Source organism: Acipenser ruthenus, chromosome 1 (genome assembly GCF_902713425.1).
Source record: "Acipenser ruthenus chromosome 1, fAciRut3.2 maternal haplotype, whole genome shotgun sequence".
NCBI lineage: Eukaryota > Metazoa > Chordata > Actinopteri > Acipenseriformes > Acipenseridae > Acipenser > Acipenser ruthenus.
This window is the reverse complement of record NC_081189.1, coordinates 55650468-55669632: the sequence shown is the minus strand read 5'-3', so window position 1 is coordinate 55669632 and position 19165 is coordinate 55650468. Positions and strand designations below refer to the sequence as shown.

Here is a 19165-nt window from a genome sequence, read left to right as displayed (position 1 = left end):
CAAATATGCATGCACCTGCTATAAATACCCAAATCTTTATTTGTTGTAAGCTAAACTGAATCTCTCAATCTGTCTTTATAAGTCATACCTTTTAGCCTTGGGATTATTCTGATTACTCTGACTCTACATTTGTAATGCACAGACAAAAATTAAACACAGTGCAGTCTCACCATTATACAACCTCATCACAACCTCCCTTGATTTGTACTCTACTCTGACTATATGACCAAGCGTTATTATTTCATTTTTAATTGCCTCTCCGCACAGTTTCCTGACAGCAATGAGTCTACTACAGTGTCAAGGTCTTACTCATAGCAGGCCTGTTCTAGTTTGATATCACAGGTTTGGTATTTGAATCGCACATCCTAGAGACCAGCATGTTACATTTATTGAAATTACATTTAATTTGCAGTAACTTCAATTTCCCCATCACTGCATTGGCTGGGCTCCCTTACCCAGCTCAACTGGACCTAGATCCCATTTTAAGAATGTTAATCTATGCATGTTATTGGCATTTCAATCAGCAGGTGTCAGCAGAGTCTCATATAAAACATTTAAAAACCCTGTTTATCATCACTTAAGGCAGTGGGGACCACATTGGTGTTGAGGGATTTTCCCCACAGAATGGGAATAAATGCATGCGAGTTGAAATGACTAGTGAGTTGATATGTGAAACAGCAATAGACAACTTAAAAGTAAAGCAAGCAGTCTGAGAACGTATTTAATGTAGTATACTGCACATTTGAAACATATATGAAGAAATAATATAACATGACAATTGACAATTTTAATTTTCTCATGCCAAGCCGAATGTACAGGCAAATCCTGCGCGCGCCAATTATCAGACAATTAAAACCAAAGTTTGTAGAATGATCGTCTGACCATGCTATGCCTTTAACGTACAGGCAATTTTTCTTTTCACTGCAAGGCACGCATGCAACCAGCTTGCTAGCAGCTGCTGTTAAGCTAAGTTTCTACATTTGCAATTAGCTATCTAATTAGCTACAGAAAGTTTAGCCAACTTTGCAGTAAACCGTAGCTGTATTTGCATCTTATGCATTAGCTATGTCCCAACAATCAAGTCTTTAATTTTGTAAAAAGAAAACGAACGAACGAATCAATCAATGCACCAGTACCAGGTATCAGTGAACCCCCTTCCACTTTTTTAAATGCGCATATTAGTAATTACGTCATTATGTCATAAACGGCCCATCCGTTAAAATTTGGGGCCCAGCCAAGAATTAATTCCTGCAGCCGCTACTTGCGCCCACTTAGTATTCCAGATCCTCGGCCCATTCCAAGCTCTTTTCTACATTTTGCTAATTTTAAAATAATGTCAATGGATTCATGATAGCAAAGTGCTAATTTGATAGCTGGTGCAGAATGCCAGGTGAAAACCATTCTTTACATACCCCGCATTTTTAGTGGCCGCGTGAAAGTCCCACTTTAAGGCCGCTAAACACTGTTTGTGCGTATCCTCAGATCAGCACCAAAATGTATACTTTGTAACCAGCAGGTGTCAGCAAATTCTCACATTAACTATAAAAGCGGAACCATCAGTTTATCCTACTATACGTACCCAATAGTAGCCAAAATGGGTACTTTCAGGCAACATCTTATCTTCCAATGTAATTTGGCTTAGCATTTAGTTACATACTTTAATTTAGTCACATATATGGAATACTTGTCTGCCTAGTACCGTACTCAAATACTTTTGAAAGGCATTGGGGTCTATTACATCGATCTAGATTTACTAAATAAACAGTGATGATTGAAATACTGCCATAGAGACGTTGGTTTTTACAAATTCCCTTTATATTATGATATAAACGGCAGCAGAATTTATATTCATTACCTTTTAGATAAATTATACAGTACTGTATGTGTTCACCCACAAACTACCTCTGAGAGCGCACCTGAAGCCTGACTTGAATCCCCTGCCCTCTCTGAAGCAGATGCAGTAAACTGCCAGATTGGATGGTGGTTTTGTGATGTGAACTAATTTCTATGGCGGGCTGAGACGACCAAAAAACGGCAGAATTAGCCCCAGTTTTCACATGTTTAACTTTAAACACTTTTTTTTTTAAAGTCCGTTTTGTGACGTGTCATACATTCATACAATTCCACCTTTCATGTACTATACATTTTGCTTCTTCAAGAGATCAAGAAAAACAATGTTTCCCATTTATCATTCTCTGTGTTTTATGTCTAGATCGGTTCATAAGAACAAGAATAATGTAATTTCAAAATGTGTAATGTATGTGTGGCATTATACCCAACATTTGTAAGAGAGAGAGCGAGAGATGTCTCTGTCTATTCTAACTTGGCTGAAGTTATTACCACTACACCAGATCAGAGTTTAGGCTATATGATATTTTTAAATACTTTTTTTTTTTTTTTTTATCGGGGATCAAAGCAAAAGTTCCGAAGTGAAATGGCTTCGCAATACAGTCATATTTCCTTAACGGGGGCGTATTCCCAGATCTTTGTGTCCCTAATGTAGTTGTCAGGAAATAGGCGTGACTAGCTTGAAACATTGTACACTAGAATCGACAGACATATCTCAACGAATATCGGTTTATTGTCTCATCAGTACTGTACAGTGAGTGTTGCAAGAGACATCCAAGAATTTATTTTCATTACACAACCACCATAGAAGTGGCACGAAAGCTGACGTAAGCTTCTCAACGGAGTTGGAGAAAGAAGAAAGAATAATGTTTTTCAAAATGATACTGATTTATTTTGTGCTGACAGCAGGTATGTTATTACATATTTTGCAATTTATATATATATATATATATATATATATATATATATATATATATATATATATATATATATTGAGAGAATGTAAGTGCTTAATACATAGGAGTGTGACTTTTTATTACATCGTTTGGATTCTTGAGTAAAAGTGCGACCTGTGTTTCTTGAGTGTGTGAATGTAGAAATGAATAACGGTATCAGCTTCTTTTTAAATTAAAAAGAGGCTAAACAGTGACAATAAATGCTAATTTAGGCAACGTAATATATACCTGTAATATAGGAATTGTTTTATTGAATAGACATATACTTGTTTAACGTAGACGTTAAGCAAACCATTTCAACAGGTGATGATAATGTAATAAGAAGTGTATTTATAACCAGTATATTGATATCCTACATAACAGTTTATTTATAGCACACATATTATTTCAGATGAGAGCACTAGCGTATAGGGCTGATTTCCTAGCAAAGACAGTAATGACATGCTAAGGAGAACTTTATAAGGAACTGTAAGTATTTTTTTCCACAAAAATATAGATTCATTAAAATAGATCAGGTGTGCAAATGTCAGAGGTCCTAGAGTACTCCAAGTTTTCACCTAGGGAAAGGAGATTAGGGTACTGATGGACCAGAAGGGTTCTGGACTTAGAGGACCTAAATTGTGTAACCCTGATGTAGATCATTAAAATATACCACATTCCATTTTGAAGTAGTTTCAGCTGTAGCAACACAGGTGTCCCCCCCCCCTCCCCCTTCAAAACAAGAGGCAAATGGGCTTGCTCCTGCTGCTACTTACAACAGAAAGTTGAACTGTACAAGACATATTCAAGCTCTTTAAAAACCTTCATGAAGCTTAGTTTTATGTACTGCAATTGAGCCAGAACATTAAACTCATTTCTTGGATACAGTAAATGAAAGTATTCCATATTTAGTAACAAGCCTTTAAGGTCACCAAGCTGTGCTGTGTTAGTATGAGTCAGCATCATCAAAATGTTGCTCAGTTCAGTGTTAAACAAACTGTTCAGATGTTCTTAGTATAAGCATGATTTTTTTTATTTCAGTTGACTTAGAGCAGTCTGCACAACCACTTATTCAGTTTATAGTATCAAACTCTGGATATGTATAGACAGGGCCGGATTACCCCATCACAGGGCCCTAGGCAAACATACACTTCTGGGCCCCTACCTTATTATATGTATGTGAGAGGGTGTGTGGGTGGTTCACTGATTACACTGGAGTCAGAAAGTGTCTTTGAGACGCCACCAAGGGGTACCAGCAAGGGTGGGAGGACAAACACACAGGTGCTTCTTGCCTTGGACAATGGTATCATCCAACAATGGTACCTCCCGCAGTTATTGTAAGTGCAGAAATAATAGTTCATAATCACAAGGAGAAAATAGGTTGCGTATTTCATTGCAAACAAGACAATACAATGTATTTAAAAGAAAAATAGTCCAGCACTTTAGGCAAAAGCAGAGAGTGAAAATACGGTGGATGCTGGTATTTGCTATATATAAAGGATGCTCGTGTGAACGTTTGACTTGGGTAATGGAACGCCAACACGGTGATGTAATTTGGAACCAAACGCTCGCAAGATTTTCAGATAGTGAGTGGAAAAAACATTTCCGCATGGGAAGAGAAACATTTGAGTACCCGGCTGAACAACTGCGTCCGGTATACAGTCACGTGGGATGTTGACTTTCAATCCACGCCCACTATAGCGCTTCATTGCCGGCATAGCATTTCACACAGGAGTTAAGACGGTTCAGAGACGGCATAAAATATGACGGCTCTGTGACTGTACAGGCAATTCACACAGACCACATCAGTGCTGATTCTGAACCATCATAACTAGTCTGTATGAAAGGGGCATAGAATCCGTCAAGTCAGTCTCTTGGTACTGCATAAATTCCATTTCTAGGCTATCCAGCATATTTCCAATAACAATCTGTGGTAAAAGCATTGCAAGCTGGACGATGTCTCCCGTGCTCGCTGTGCTTTGGCTACCTGGTTGAAGAACGCATACTAATTTCAGCACAGTATTGTTAATTGGCATTCTTCTTGTAGTACTTTTCACTGTCATCACATACGGTGTAGGTATATGTCATACAAGCTGACTGGGGAAGCCGCAAAGCAATACAAAAAATATACCATTCTTTATTTAGATCCAAAATTATTGACATTTTTTTTGTTATTTATGTTTTAGTGTTAAAATGTGACTTTTATTTTACTGACGGCCTAAATTTATGGATGGTTGGCAACCTTAAGTCAAATGCAGTTTAAAGTGGCTTACTTCTTTCTCAGTAGCCAATACAGCAAAGGTAGTGAGCTTTCCTGCTTTACTGTTGATCGGAGGTGTTTTTTGACACGCTCCATTAAAGGAAATGCCCGTTTTCCAGGGTTGAGGATAGGGAGTGTCAAAATTTGGATTTGCCCCCCTTTTCCACTTGCATTCTTCTTCCTATTTCTTGTGTTTATGCTTTGCTGTCCCTGAAAGAAGCATTGTTTGCTGTATTCAAGCAAAATCAAACTGACTGACCTGGAATTCACTTGTGTCGCCACGCGAAAGTGAGCGAGAGTAAGTTCTGGGTCAGCCCGTTTGATTTTGTGTGAACACAAGTGAGATGCACTGCCTCGGTTGGAATGTCTGTGAGTGAAGTTCTTCCAGTTTGCGAGCAATTCTGTACCTGTTTAAAAAATAAATAAATAAATAAAATAAACATGTTTTTGTTTTGGCCCCCACCCCATGACTTTGGGCCCTAGGCAGCGTTAATCCAGCCCTGTGTATAGACACTGCATGTGCCTTTGTCTCGTTGAATGTCACAGTTATAGTGTTACATAAAGTACCGGTCTGAGCCCACTTCCAAAAAGTCCTTAACTGCCTTGATATAGTAGAAATCCAAAAGCAATTGATTATAAAACAATACAAACTTTACAAAAAAATTGTAGCAATGTTGATTTTTGTATAATTCAAAAGTAAAGTATCGGCCAGTACTTTTTGTATACTTCAAGTGTATACATAGACATATAACTAATCATAAGAAATGTTACAGAAATAGGAACAAAAAAACAAACATTATCTTATTAGCTTCATTTAACAATGCCTAGATTCTCAAAGCTATTAACTCCAAGTCATTCGCAAAACAAAACAAAAAACAAAACAAAACAATACAAATTTAAACATCAACAGCAATTCTAAAATGACTAAAAAACAACCTTAGGCTGCCTACATATCCCAGCACAAAATTGTTTATTTCTTTTTCTGAAAAAATGCACTAGTGACATCCTGGAGTAAATAGCTTTGAGAATGTAACCCAAAATGACCAAATGGGTTTTGAACTATACATTACAGCTTGGTTGGACAATAAATTACATACACCTGTGTGGCAATGTGCCCCGTCCCTGTGTGCATTTGTGTGTTGCGTGCGTGTGTTAATGTTGGTGTATAGATTGGTACACGGGATATAAACGGGTCTGTGTTTCACGTGTATTTAAAAAATGTAGATTTATATTTAGGCACGAGGAGGGCACAAATCACTTCACGTGCTGGTAAAATGTAATGGTCACGGGAGTACACTTAACTAATTCACGTGCTGGGATTCAAGTGAGTAATTAATTAGTAATTGAATCCCATCACAACAGTATATATAGATGCACATTTTTGTCACTCGGGGTTGGGTGTTCGAGAGTGGAGAACGGGTGAGAGAGAAGGAGAAATACGTTTAAATATCAATTGCTATTACGTGCTGGTAGGACCAGCACGATACTTGTTTATTTAAAACTCACCGTGTTTGTTTGTGTGTCTGTCCGTGCACTGTCTTTTTACTGTATAGTCCGTTTTGTTTGTCTCTTTATTTTGGCGTGAAGTGCCGTGTCCCGTGTTTTTGTGTTCAAACCTTTTATTTTCTGTTCTGTTTATTAAATGCTGAGCGAAAGCATTCGCTCAGCTTCACCAAACCCCAAATCTCTGTCTGTTTATTTCCTGCATCTGGTCTGACGCCACCCACTCCGGCCGTCTTTGTGACAACCTGCCATAACATAGTCTATATAGGATCCTCCCATGGGCATCAGGAAGGCACTGATTTTACGTGACTAATATGCATTGTCATGGAGAGTAATATTAAAAACATAGTCTATGTTATATGGAATATTATGAAATAATTTAATTTGCTACTTTTAAAAAAAATGTTTTGCTAATTAGTTTATGTTTTGTTTATGATCTTAGGGCTACCAGATGTCAGAGCAATCCCGGCTTCACTGAACAAAGAACATCTAGACTCTACAACAGATTCAGGACATACAAATATCTCTGTATCCTTTTCTTCAGCATTTGTACCATCTTCACCTAGTATAAGCCTAGCCACAACTAAAATATCTATAGAACCCACACCAGTACCTACACTAATCCCAACCACAAGCAGCACAATTACAAAATCCACAATGATTGTACCATCTACACCAAGTCCAACTACAAGCAGCACAGTTACAAAATCCACAATGATTGTACCATCTACACCAAGTCCAGCTACAAGCAGCACAGTTACAAAATCCACAACGACTGTACCATCTACACCAAGTCCAACCACAAGCAGCACAGTTACAAAATCCACAATGATTGTACCATCTACACCAATCCCAACCACAAGCAGCACAGTTACAAAATCCACAATGATTGTACCATCTACACCAAGTCCAACTACAAGCAGCACAGTTACAAAATCCACAACGACTGTACCATCTACACCAAGTCCAACCACAAGCAGCACAGTTACAAAATCCACAATGATTGTACCATCTACACCAAGTCCAACCACAAGCAGCACAGTTACAAAATCCACAATGATTGTACCATCTACACCAAGTCCAGCTACAGGCAGCACAGTTACAAAATCCACAATGATTGTACCATCTACACCAATCCCAACCACAAGCAGCACAGTTACAAAATCCACAACGACTGTACCATCTACACCAAGTCCAACTGCATCTAATGTATCTACAAATGCCACAGTGACAAAAACAACAACATATACAGCTACAGAATCAACAGTGGTGAGCGCATCTTCATCTTCTAGCACAGCCATTGCCATACCTACAGACAATACTTCTGTTTCCACCGACGCTGGAACTGTGGTCACCAGTTCTGTTACAACAACTTTGTCAAAGACTGAGATAACATCAGAAAGCAGCTCAACTACCAATTCGTCTTTCACTCATCTAACAACCATGAAAACCTCTACTGCAGTTATAAACCCAACGATGACAGCAACAAACATGGGATCAACGGTACCCATATCCACAACTCCTACAACAGCTGTGGTGACAACATCAACCATTCATACATCTGCTGCTGACAGTACTGTAACATCACATAAAGTAGATGAAAAAATCCCAATTAACGCTCTCAGTTCAGGTATGGAAATAAGCTTGTGTACTTTTTTTACTGAAAGTATCAAACATTAGGTGTGGGTGGGTGTTGCATGTGCTTCTGTCTCGCTGAATGTCAGTTATAGTTTTACATAAATCTGATCCCAGTGCTAAAAAGTGCTTAACTGATTAGCTTGTAAAACACTACAAACTTTCTAAAAATATGTAGTAAAGTGTTACTGTAAGTATTTGTGTAAAATGGCCTTTAACCATGTGTTGACGTAACAGGAATCATGTTGCTATACCATTATTTGTTTGTTTAGTAGGAGTTTAACAATTACAATTACAGTACATACAGATCCCGGTTTTATCAATTTCAGCTTCTAGTTCTAGTAAAAGAACGTAGTAAAAAAAAGTTGAACAAGAAGAGTAAGAATTTTACATTCAGAAAGCAAATGGCAGATGTATATGTATTTTGCATTTGATGGGTTAAAAACCTGTACCAAATTAGAGAGCTGACAGAGCACTCACAATTGAACATTTTATTATCTAGAACAGTTTCGGTACTAGTTTATTTCCTTGTTTTAGTTTTTATAACTTAGTTGTTTTATTGAACTGAGTTATAAAATGGGTAAACTGTGGCGCAACAAAAGTTATTACTAGAATATTGCTTAATTCTGAACAACAATTGTCTAATCTCCAGGGGCCGGTTTTTCAAAACTTTGGTAATCAGATTAACACGTTTGATCTGGATTATATTGTGCAATTGGGTTTTTCAAAATATTGAAATTCGATCGGCATTTTGTAATCACGACTGAATGTTGCAATTGGTTTTTTCTGAATTTAAAGAGGAGATCAGGGTTATTTTGATCCAAAATGCCATATTGTGATCCTACTGCTGAGGTGGATTTAGCTTTTAAGTGATAGAACATCAATATTTTGTTTGAATTGTCATAGCAAACACACACTATATGTCCAAATAGAGTGTTATAATATAATATTTACATATTTATTTAAGTGTTGTATCCATGCAAGCAAAAAGGAAAACACGTATTAGTGGTATAGCTTTAATAAAAAAGCATATGCATACGCCTTCACATATTCCTCCTTAAAAGCTCGTCTGAGAGATGCTGGACTCCCGACCGACGAGGAAGACGATGAAGATATCTAAAAGTTTTATTTTTATTCAATTTAGATGTAGTTATTTAATTTCTGCTTAAATAAAATAACCATTATTTGCAAGCGTTATACGTGCACTAACATTAAAAGTTATTTTGATTTTGTTAACAAAATAATATAAAACAAAATAAATAAAGTTGTATTAATCATTATTACCACAATCTTATTTCTTTTGTTAAATTAGGTTATATCATAAATAAGGCCTCTTTAAAATATATATATTTATATATATATATATATATATATATATATATATATATATATATATATATATATATATATATATATAAAGCTACGTCTTAGTTGGTGCTTATCTTGGCAAGAGCCGAGTTCAAATCAGCATGAAGTTTTAACATCTACTCTCGTATATATATATATATATATTCAAAAACTGTATTTCGTTATCGTGATTATTTATTATCTGGATAAATGTAATCCAGCAGTGACTTTCTGAAAAACTGGATCAAAATCATCCAGATAAAAGTAATCTCAATCACAAATATAGGATTACAAAATCCAGATCACTTTGATCCAGATTAAAAATTTTGAAATACCGGCCCCAGGAGATTGAGGTCTAGACAAAACGCGTGGAGAATTGGGCCCACTGCACGGTAGGTTTGATTCCACTTCTGCGGCGCAATGCACATCTTTCAACGTAATCATCGTTCATGTAATATTATATGTTGTCATATACAATTGCGTATTGTTCATAATATACATGACGTGCCATATTTACTGGGTCTGGGGATGTAGCGTTAGGTAGAGGTCAACCAAAATAATAATAATAAGCAATAAAAAAGGAGCCACACTCGTTATTAAAAACTAAAATATATTTTTTATTGTTTCACACATTAAATCCAAAGGTAAAAGAGATCATCTCAAGAGAAAAATAAAATATCTGACGTTTTGGTCCTAACAGGACCTTCCTCAGAGAGAAAGCACTATAAGCAGGACTTTAGACCTCAGGTAGGCTGAGGAAGCTGAGTTTGTAAAACGTCTTTACCAGGAAGTGAAGTGTGATTTCATACTGTACTGTCAGGGCATTTAATACGTGCGTACACTGTGTGTGTGTGCAGTGTAGCTATACATATACAAATACAGTTGTCGTCAAAAGCTTACATTCCCCAATGTATGGACATTTCCCTACATTGGGGTATGTAAACTTTTGACGACAACTGTACACACACACACACACCTGGAGCCACTGTCCCTCACTTTTTCTTTAGTTTTTAACATGTGAAACAATAAAATATATTTTAGCTTTTAATAACGAGTGTGGTACCTTTTTAATTGCTAAGCATCATGATTATGGTTCACTGCTAAGTTCCTTGCATGCACGGACTTGGCTGAGAAATCCTGCCGTTTTACTTGCACAAACCACACCCACGAGCGAAACACTCATCTTGTTCAGAAACCTGTGGATAAGATGGCCAGACAAGCTGGAGTTGCAACAACCCCCACAAAAGCACTTGTTTACCATCACAGACCCTGTCTTTCACACTATGTCTGTCTGTCAGTACAGTGTGTGGCGTGTTACGGCCTCCCACTGCGTCACAGGTGAGGTAGGCACAAATGGAGCGTTTTTAGTGGCCGTGGCTTAGGATCGACTTTTATCACAAAATATGGGCACAGTATTTTTTATTTTATATTGTATTTTTGCAGTTTTATAACAAATTAATACCGCTGATTTCATTTTTTAAGTGAAAAACAAAAAACAAAAAACCATGACAGATGCACTTTCAGCACGGTACAATTCAACAGTAAGCTTTCATTCATTTTGTGCATGAAGAGATGAGAAAAATGTGGCTGAAAAATATTCAGAGATAAATTCACAGTAACGAAAGACACTAAAGTATATATATATATATATATATATATATATATATACACACACACACACACACACACAATTTTAGATAATTATAACCATTATTTATTATGAAACAATCATCAAACATAAATAATTCAATTGCATATAACACATTAGTACTTAAACAGTTTTGTGATAAGTAAAACATAATGGTTTATTATTGTGTATTATTTGAAGCGTTAGCCATAATACTTAATGGTAATGCAACTAACAATAACAAAAACAGAACCTGAACTCTGAACTTTACACCCTACTCTTAAACTATGCAGCTTCTCATTCTTCTTCAAGGATCTAAAACAGCGGCCCTTATGCTGATTTCTGCTGTCACCTTGTCTTTATTTGACACTGCAAGCACATAGCAGAAAAAAAAAATAGATTTGTTTGGAGAGTACATTTATAGACTATGCACTAATGTAATTATAATGACACACAAACAGAATATGCTAACTGAAACAGTTTAATAGAGCAATGCTGAAACTAATTAAAACTTTTTAAAAAGATAGGTAACTGTGGCGGGGTGCCCCGCCACTGTGCATATTTTTGTGTTTTATGTTTTATGTGGTGTGTATGTATTGGTGCACGGAGTGTGGGTTATGTAGCATGGGTGATTTGAAATGTATATTTGTGTTTAGGCACAGGGATTGCACAATCATTTCACATGCAGATAAAGTGTGTATTAGCATGTGGGCACAGGGATTGCACAAATTAGTTCACGTGCTGGGATTCAAGTGAATGATTAATTAGTAATTGAATCCCGGCACAGCTGTATATAGATGCACGAATCACTCACTCAGGGTTGAGTGTTCAGAGTGGGGGACGGGAGAGAGGAGGAGATAGAAATTAAAATAAATAACAATTGCTACTCGTGCTGGAGGATGATACTTGTTGTGGGTTAGTTCACTGGGTTTTATTTGTCTGTTTGCTTGGCCATCGTGCCGTTTTGTTTGTTCAGTGTTTCTGTTTTATTCAACCTTTTTATTTGTTCATTTATAATAAACCGGCACAACAGCGCAGTCACTAATCATTATGTGTCAATTCTCTTCCTGGTCTGATGTTACACGAGCCAGCTTATCACAGTAACATTTAAATAAATAAATCAACTAAACATAATAACCCCCTGTGACAGGGATGACTGAGTGGTGACATCAGGCCAAAAACAGGAACTGCAAACACACAAGCAGGTACTCAGGTGCAAAGTGCACTGCAGTACTTTTTTTATTAAACAACACAAAAATAAACCATTTTAACAAAAACACTGCTCACAGAGCGAAAACAAAGTTTTAAACAAAACAAATCACAAACACAAAACCAAAATAGACCTAAGGTCAGGCTAACCCTAACCCTTCATTGATCCTTACTTTTCTTTTCGTTCTCAGACTCGTTCTCTTCTGTCTCTCGTTCTCTCCTCTCGAACACCCACCACAAAACAGGGAAAACTGCAGGATTTTACACTTGTGACCATCTCACGATTAGCAACAAGTGAATTAATTAATTAAATCAGGAGATGGTCACCTTCTGCACTGGGTTTTGTGTGGATGGGGCTCCCACATCCACGTCACCATCATATTTACAATACATAAATCATAAAAACAAAACAAATACATTTTATAGCAAGGCTTTGCCCAGCCCCCTATTCATGTGCACGGCATCCTTCTGCCCTGCCACACTTCCCTTCAAAGTCACAGAGGTAGCTCTGTTATTTGCATGCTGCATAAGCAGCATTCGCCATCTGTTTTGCAGTATTTTGAGATATGCGCATGCTTCAACGGTTCATTACTTATGCTTTTATTAATATTTCGGTATTATAAATAAGATGTACTTTTAAAACATCAAAACACATCTCAAAATAATGCAAAATTCGGCATGACACCGTACTTATTACTTTTAGCCGTACGTACTTTTAGAGGTGTCGGGAGTCAGAATTTACACGCAGAGCAGCTGAAGATTCAATTAGTTCTGGATTGACTAGAAAGTGCGCAGTGAAGTATAGAAATATTTTGGTTTTGAGGTGGCTGATGATGGAATAGTAAAACAATATAACAAAGCCTTGTTTTTTTTCCATGGATATTGTGAAGCATAGCACAACATGCAAATATAAGTTAACTATATATGTTTGATACTGCAATTGCGTTATTATATTTCAGTGTTTTGGAAGACCTCTATATTATCAATATTGAAATATGTGCACGATATTGATATACAATTTTCATATCGCTACCCAACCCTTCTATATGTAAGCAATAAGGCATGACAGGGTGTGGGATATACTCTAATATCCAGACATCCCAGGGTGCGTTATAAGTCACGAGGCGAAACCTCTGATATAGCCACTGGCACCAGTTCCCAGCTATACTAATTTAATACATTCTGGGGTACAAACATGACTTTTTTGTCCTTGGTAGCCATGATGGATGCTACTTAAGTCTAGTGTACAGTGTATTGTATCTTATTGCTAAGGGACAGAAAAGTCTAAGCGTAAAGCAATCAGCTATCCGATCACCAAACACGAAGATAACAAAAGCGTAAAGGATGAAAAAAATATCTGCGCTTTGCAAAGGGCTTCATTATTTATTTATTTATATTGCAAAAGGCTGCATTTTATTTATTTGTAGTAGCTTCAGTATTTTTTATAATATTGCTTATAACTAAACTACTATAAAGCACTATCATTTTATGTTGTGCACAAGGCTGTATAGTATTTACACAAGAACAAAGATTAAAAATAAATAAATAAATAAATAAAAAATTTGGTTAACAAAGAAACTCTTATGAAATTAAAATGCGGATAAAAAAAACAAAAAAAAACAAAAAAACTTGGGGTGATACAACATCCCAAAACCAACGTAACACTGTCGCCAGGATCAGTACCGGTGCATATTATATACAAAAATAAGTTGAATGAAATGCTATCCAGTGCCATGAAAAAAAAAAAAAAAGTTGATTGTTAAACGGACAGAGTCGGGTAGTTGTATTTTATTATTATTATTATTATTATTATTATTATTATTATTATTATTATTATTATTATTATTATTATTATTATTTCTTCTGTTGAAAAACCCAAAGCAAATTTAAAAACTTCATCTTGATGCTTCTGAGATGACTTCTGTGCTCCCTTGTACTAGAACGGTGGACTTGTTCTTACATGCTGAGAATTTGGGCTTCATAATGTTTCTGTGTAGGCCAACATGTTGAAGTACTTTACGAGAGTAACCAAATGTTTAAAACTAAAAGTTATTATCTTTAAAGCGGTTAAAACACTGATACATTCTTTATTAGTATTCTAGTTTGTTTACATTTGTTAGCCTTGAGTTTGATCGAAGTTCAATGTAATGGAGCACTGTGCCTTTAAGAAATTAATAATTTGAACAGAGGTAGGTGACGTCACAGATGACGTGTAAATATGTCCATGGACTTAAAAAAAGTGAACCGGGAGCTCCCAGGGGGCGGCGTACAATTGGCCGAGTGTCACCTGGGGGAGGGGGAGGGTTTAGGTCAGCCAGGGCGTCCTCGGCTCACCACGCTCCAGCGACCCCTGTAGTCTGGCCGGGCGCCTGCGTGCTTGCCTGTAAGCTGCTTGAGGCACGTCATATTTTTTTGTTTTTTTTTGTTGCAAATATCAGAATGTTTGGTGTTGTTTTTTTTTACTATTTGTTTAATACGCGATAGCTTTCGACAAGTTTGAGCTGACTATAAAATCCTGTCCTGCGAAAGTTGTGCAATGTGATTTATAGCTGGAATTGAGTAGATTTGTTTGGGTGATAGCAAACCACTCCCCCGTCTCAACCCACTTGTAGTCAACAAGCGATAGCTGTTTTTTGAAGGGCGAAAAGGGCTTGTTTTGGTTCCTCGAGATTTCGCTTGGAATTTTTATTGTGTTTTGTTAACGCGAATGCTTTCGCGTCCTCGTTCGCTAAGTGCTAACTTTGATTTGGTCCGGCCCCAAGTGTGCCTAATTTTTAAGAGCTCTCTCCGCAATGCAGAGACCAATATACTGTACCAATCAGTTATTTCATAAATGTGTGTTGTTTTCCTCTCAAGCTCTTTACTTTTCGCAATTAATGAATGTTAGAAGGGTTTACTGTATAAAGAGAAATGTTTCATGTAATAGAATACAAAGAAAACATCATTTACATAACCTCAGTGTCTATTTAAAACCCCTGTATTTGCATTTCTTGCTGTTTAGGAAGTGTGATAGCCACTGTCATTGCAGTTATTGCAATTGTGCTGTTAGTGTTTGGAGCAGCCTATTACCTAAAGATGAGGTAAGCGCACTTTGGAATTAAATATACATTACATACTGTATCCCAGCTCATGTAAAGCACATATTATGGCATATTTTAGTTTTAAAAATCATATTTGTTACTCGGTTAAAGAAATCTTTGTTTGTATTGCCTTACTTTCAGCAAGTTGTACACATCCCTCCCTAATGGCAGACATGCTTTGCAGCCAGTGACATGCTTTGACCCCAAAAAACAGTAAGTGGCTTCCTGAAAGTAAGGCATGCAAGCTATAAGCAACCCCTTATAGTTCTACATATATATTTTAAATGAAATTGTACATAGTGAATGTAGGTACACCACCAGTAAGATGCAGTTTATAGAATTATTTAATTATTTACAGTATAAACCCTTTAATCAACTTTCAGACTAGTTTCAAGGTCTGGACTTCTTCATTTTGCAGTCTTAGCATCATATTAAAAGTCAGTAGCTCTCTTTCCCTGCCATTATTAAAGAGATAAACTAATGTGATTTATTTATAGAACCATGTGGCAATACTAATATTCTTAAAACAGAATGGAAATTGCAACTATACTTACTACACAGTTTCTCTTCCATACAAAAAAAATACATGACTGTTTAACCACATGGCAATCATTAATGAGACACCATATCTCACTGTGTACAATTTTGTTGCATCAGCAAAAGGTAGTCCAACTTAACTATGGAAAACATGGTGTAATAATTGTAAACTTGATAATTAGTAACTGGGTAGGTGCAAAGAACCAGGGTAATGGAAAAATAGTATCACAGGACATTAGGTAAACACAATGTATTGTTACACTTCCTGGAGAACACTCTGTAACATGTTTGTGCCCCTTATTTAATTTTAATCTATTGATTTGATCTATAAGGTGGTATGTAGTTTGGCACTTCAGCCCTACATAAAGTATCAGGCAGGTTTTTAATGTATGTTTACCTAAGGACCTTCACAGCCAGAGTACTCCAATCCTAAATTTGATCATGTGTTTTATCTATAGCAGGGGTGTCAAACTCAGTTCCTGGAGGGCCGCAGTGTCTTCTGGCTTTCTTTCCCCCCGAGCTCTCAATTACTTAATGGGTCTAATTATTTGATTACCTGGACACATTTAACACTTCTGTTCAGGCCTCAAAATGTTTCACAGGTAGTGTACCTTGAATCAAGTGCATTTTTAAAACCATCAACTGTAAAAGACCTTGAAAAATATTAAATAAGTCAAATTCAACAAATAATTAGATCAGTTATGTTAATTGAGAGCTTAAGTTGGAATGAAAACCAAAAGCTCCTGCGGCCCTTGAGGACTGGAGTTTGACACCCCTAGCGACCTTGACGAAGGTAGGGCTCTTCGTTTTCAGTTTTTATTTTTGGTCACTTTATGTCCCTTTAAAGTTATATTGAGCCGACTCTGTTTCTTAATTCAACTCTTGGAAAAGCGTTGATTGTGAACCAAGATCGATTGAATGAGACTATGATTCTGTTTCATTGATAATGTAAAAAAAAAAAAAAAAAAAAAAAAAAAACTTTTTAAATCTTAATGAAAAGATTTTAGATCTTAATGACTAATTGCAAAAATGTTTTGCAGATAATAGTTTCCTCTTAATTACAATTTAATTAAATCAATTTAACTTCATTCGCTGTTTGTGTTCGGTTTGAATTAAAAAGAAGGAGTTGCCTATTTTTTACATTATCAATGAAACAGAATCATAGTCTCAATCAAGTTTAGGGGAGAAAAAACTAACGTGAACTTGTTTCACAATCAGCACTTTTCCAAGAGTTTAACTGAATGGAGACGGCTCAAAAAAGGGACATTATGTGATCAAAAATAAAAACCGAAAATGAACAGCCCTACTTATAAGTAAGAAAAGAGAATTGACCTATATTTACGATGGCTGTCGTGACCTACTTCCAGTTCACAGATTTACTTCAAAAGCAATAGTTTTTATCAGTTGTTTTATGCATGTTTTGTTGCATGATTAATAGCAGAAGCAACAACACTTTCATGATTGCACCATGTATACATTACTACACTTAGTGTCACATTTACAAAGCCTTTACCACCATGCTGTATGAACACCAGTCTTTCTAAAAAGAATATAAACCACTGAAGTTAAAAAGCTTCAAATAAACAACTCGGGAGGTTCACTTAAGTAAATGCACTTTAGTTGTTTTCTGATAGTTATGTAACATCTGCAATTATTTGTCCCAGGGACAATAAGGTGCAAACTTAGCATGGTGGTAAATGTTATGTGAATATGGCCCTTATTGTTTTTGCTTCTGTTGCAAAATTGTCATTGATTAATTCCTTAGGTCCACGTTTACTGTTTTCAATGAAGGCAGCAACAGTACCTAGTGACAATTTAATACAAGAAATATGTTTGGTGCCACTTTAAATAAGGATTTTGACAGTGTAAATAAAGCTATTTTAATAAATACAGAATATTAACAAACGTCTTTTTTTGCAGACGCTCCTCATATGGAAGGCTTTACGATGACTACTACGGATCAGTGGGAAACTTCAACAATCCCCTCTATGATAACTCATAATGGAGTCAAGGCACTCAAAGACTTAACTGCAAGCTGGTGGATAGAAAAGCAGATGAACAAACAACCACATGGGCTGCCAAACCTAAACCTTTTTTATATTGTGATTATTTCATTCAGATGGAATCAAACTATATACATAGAACACTTGTCTTCTGTTTTTTCTTTACTGTGAATACAAAATGAAGCCAGTTGTATTCACTTTTAAATACAATACAGTATTTTCAACAATATGCTACAATAATATCCATAGTGTCCAATCACACATAAGTAAGGTAAATAACAGATAACAAGTTTGGTAAATGTATAGTATTTGCATGCAGAAAAGGATGAACAATTGCAGTGTCAGCGTTTATACAGAGTGCCTGTGAAGGTTAAGTGTAATTTCTGTGACAAGAAAACTAGCATAATTTATTCTTGGATCAAGATGCCTTTTATTCTGTATTTATTTGAACTTAATTATAAACTGTTGCCAATAAATATTGCTTTAGTTCTTTACAATAGATTTTGTTCCGATGGGAAGGGACTTAAATGATGAACTCCCCAATCAGCTTGGTTATCATATTTCTAGTCACATGTAACTGACTAATTTCTTTGACTTTATTTAAAACTATTTGCAACTGGGTTAATTATTCACTGAATTCACACAGATTGTTTTAAAATATGTTGCACTAATCAAAACAAACAACATACTGGCGGGTTGAATGAGCCACTGGCTGCGCTCAGTATTTATTTGCAAAATAATAAACAAACTTTCAAATAACAAAAGAAAATGGCACGATAGCCAAAATAAACAAACACAAACAAACAAATGACATGTGTACCTTCATGATGGTTCAAAGTAAGTAGCATTTGTTTTGTTCCTTTGCAGTTTGTTTTCCATGCGGCACGTGTCTCCACCTATGTCTGTCTAACACACTCCCTTGTCTGCAAAAACTGCAGGTTTCTTATAGTGGTGGTCGAGAGATTAACTAGCTATCAATTACTTTATCTTATTAACCCCTTGGCAACATTTGGCACAAGTTTAATAAATCTACGTGACTGTCAGCTAATTCAATAATTACTAGCCGACAGTCACGCATTCACATGAGATGTACTAAATCACAAACATTAAACAATAAGAAACAATGGCTGACGGCACTTCGCTCGTCCTGCATTTAAATAATACAAATAAAAAAATAATTC

The 19165-nt window shown here is 36.2% G+C and overlaps 1 protein-coding gene across 2 annotated transcripts; it reads left to right on the top strand.

Annotated features, from left to right (window-relative positions):
• Nucleotides 1-2552: 2552 nt before the first annotated feature.
• On the top strand, nucleotides 2553-18474 carry LOC131737439 (mucin-2-like). Of its 2 annotated transcripts, XM_059026317.1 has the most exons (4): nucleotides 2553-2757; nucleotides 6989-8176; nucleotides 15366-15444; nucleotides 17902-18474. In XM_059026317.1, exons 1-4 carry the CDS (start codon nucleotides 2715-2717, stop codon nucleotides 17981-17983), a joined length of 1392 nt encoding a protein of 463 aa, XP_058882300.1. In that variant the 5' UTR covers nucleotides 2553-2714; the 3' UTR covers nucleotides 17984-18474. The 2 variants fall into 2 exon arrangements, with proteins under 2 accessions (XP_058882300.1, XP_058882299.1); XM_059026316.1 differs by lacking the exon at nucleotides 15366-15444.
• The last annotated feature ends 691 nt before the right edge of the window (nucleotides 18475-19165 follow it).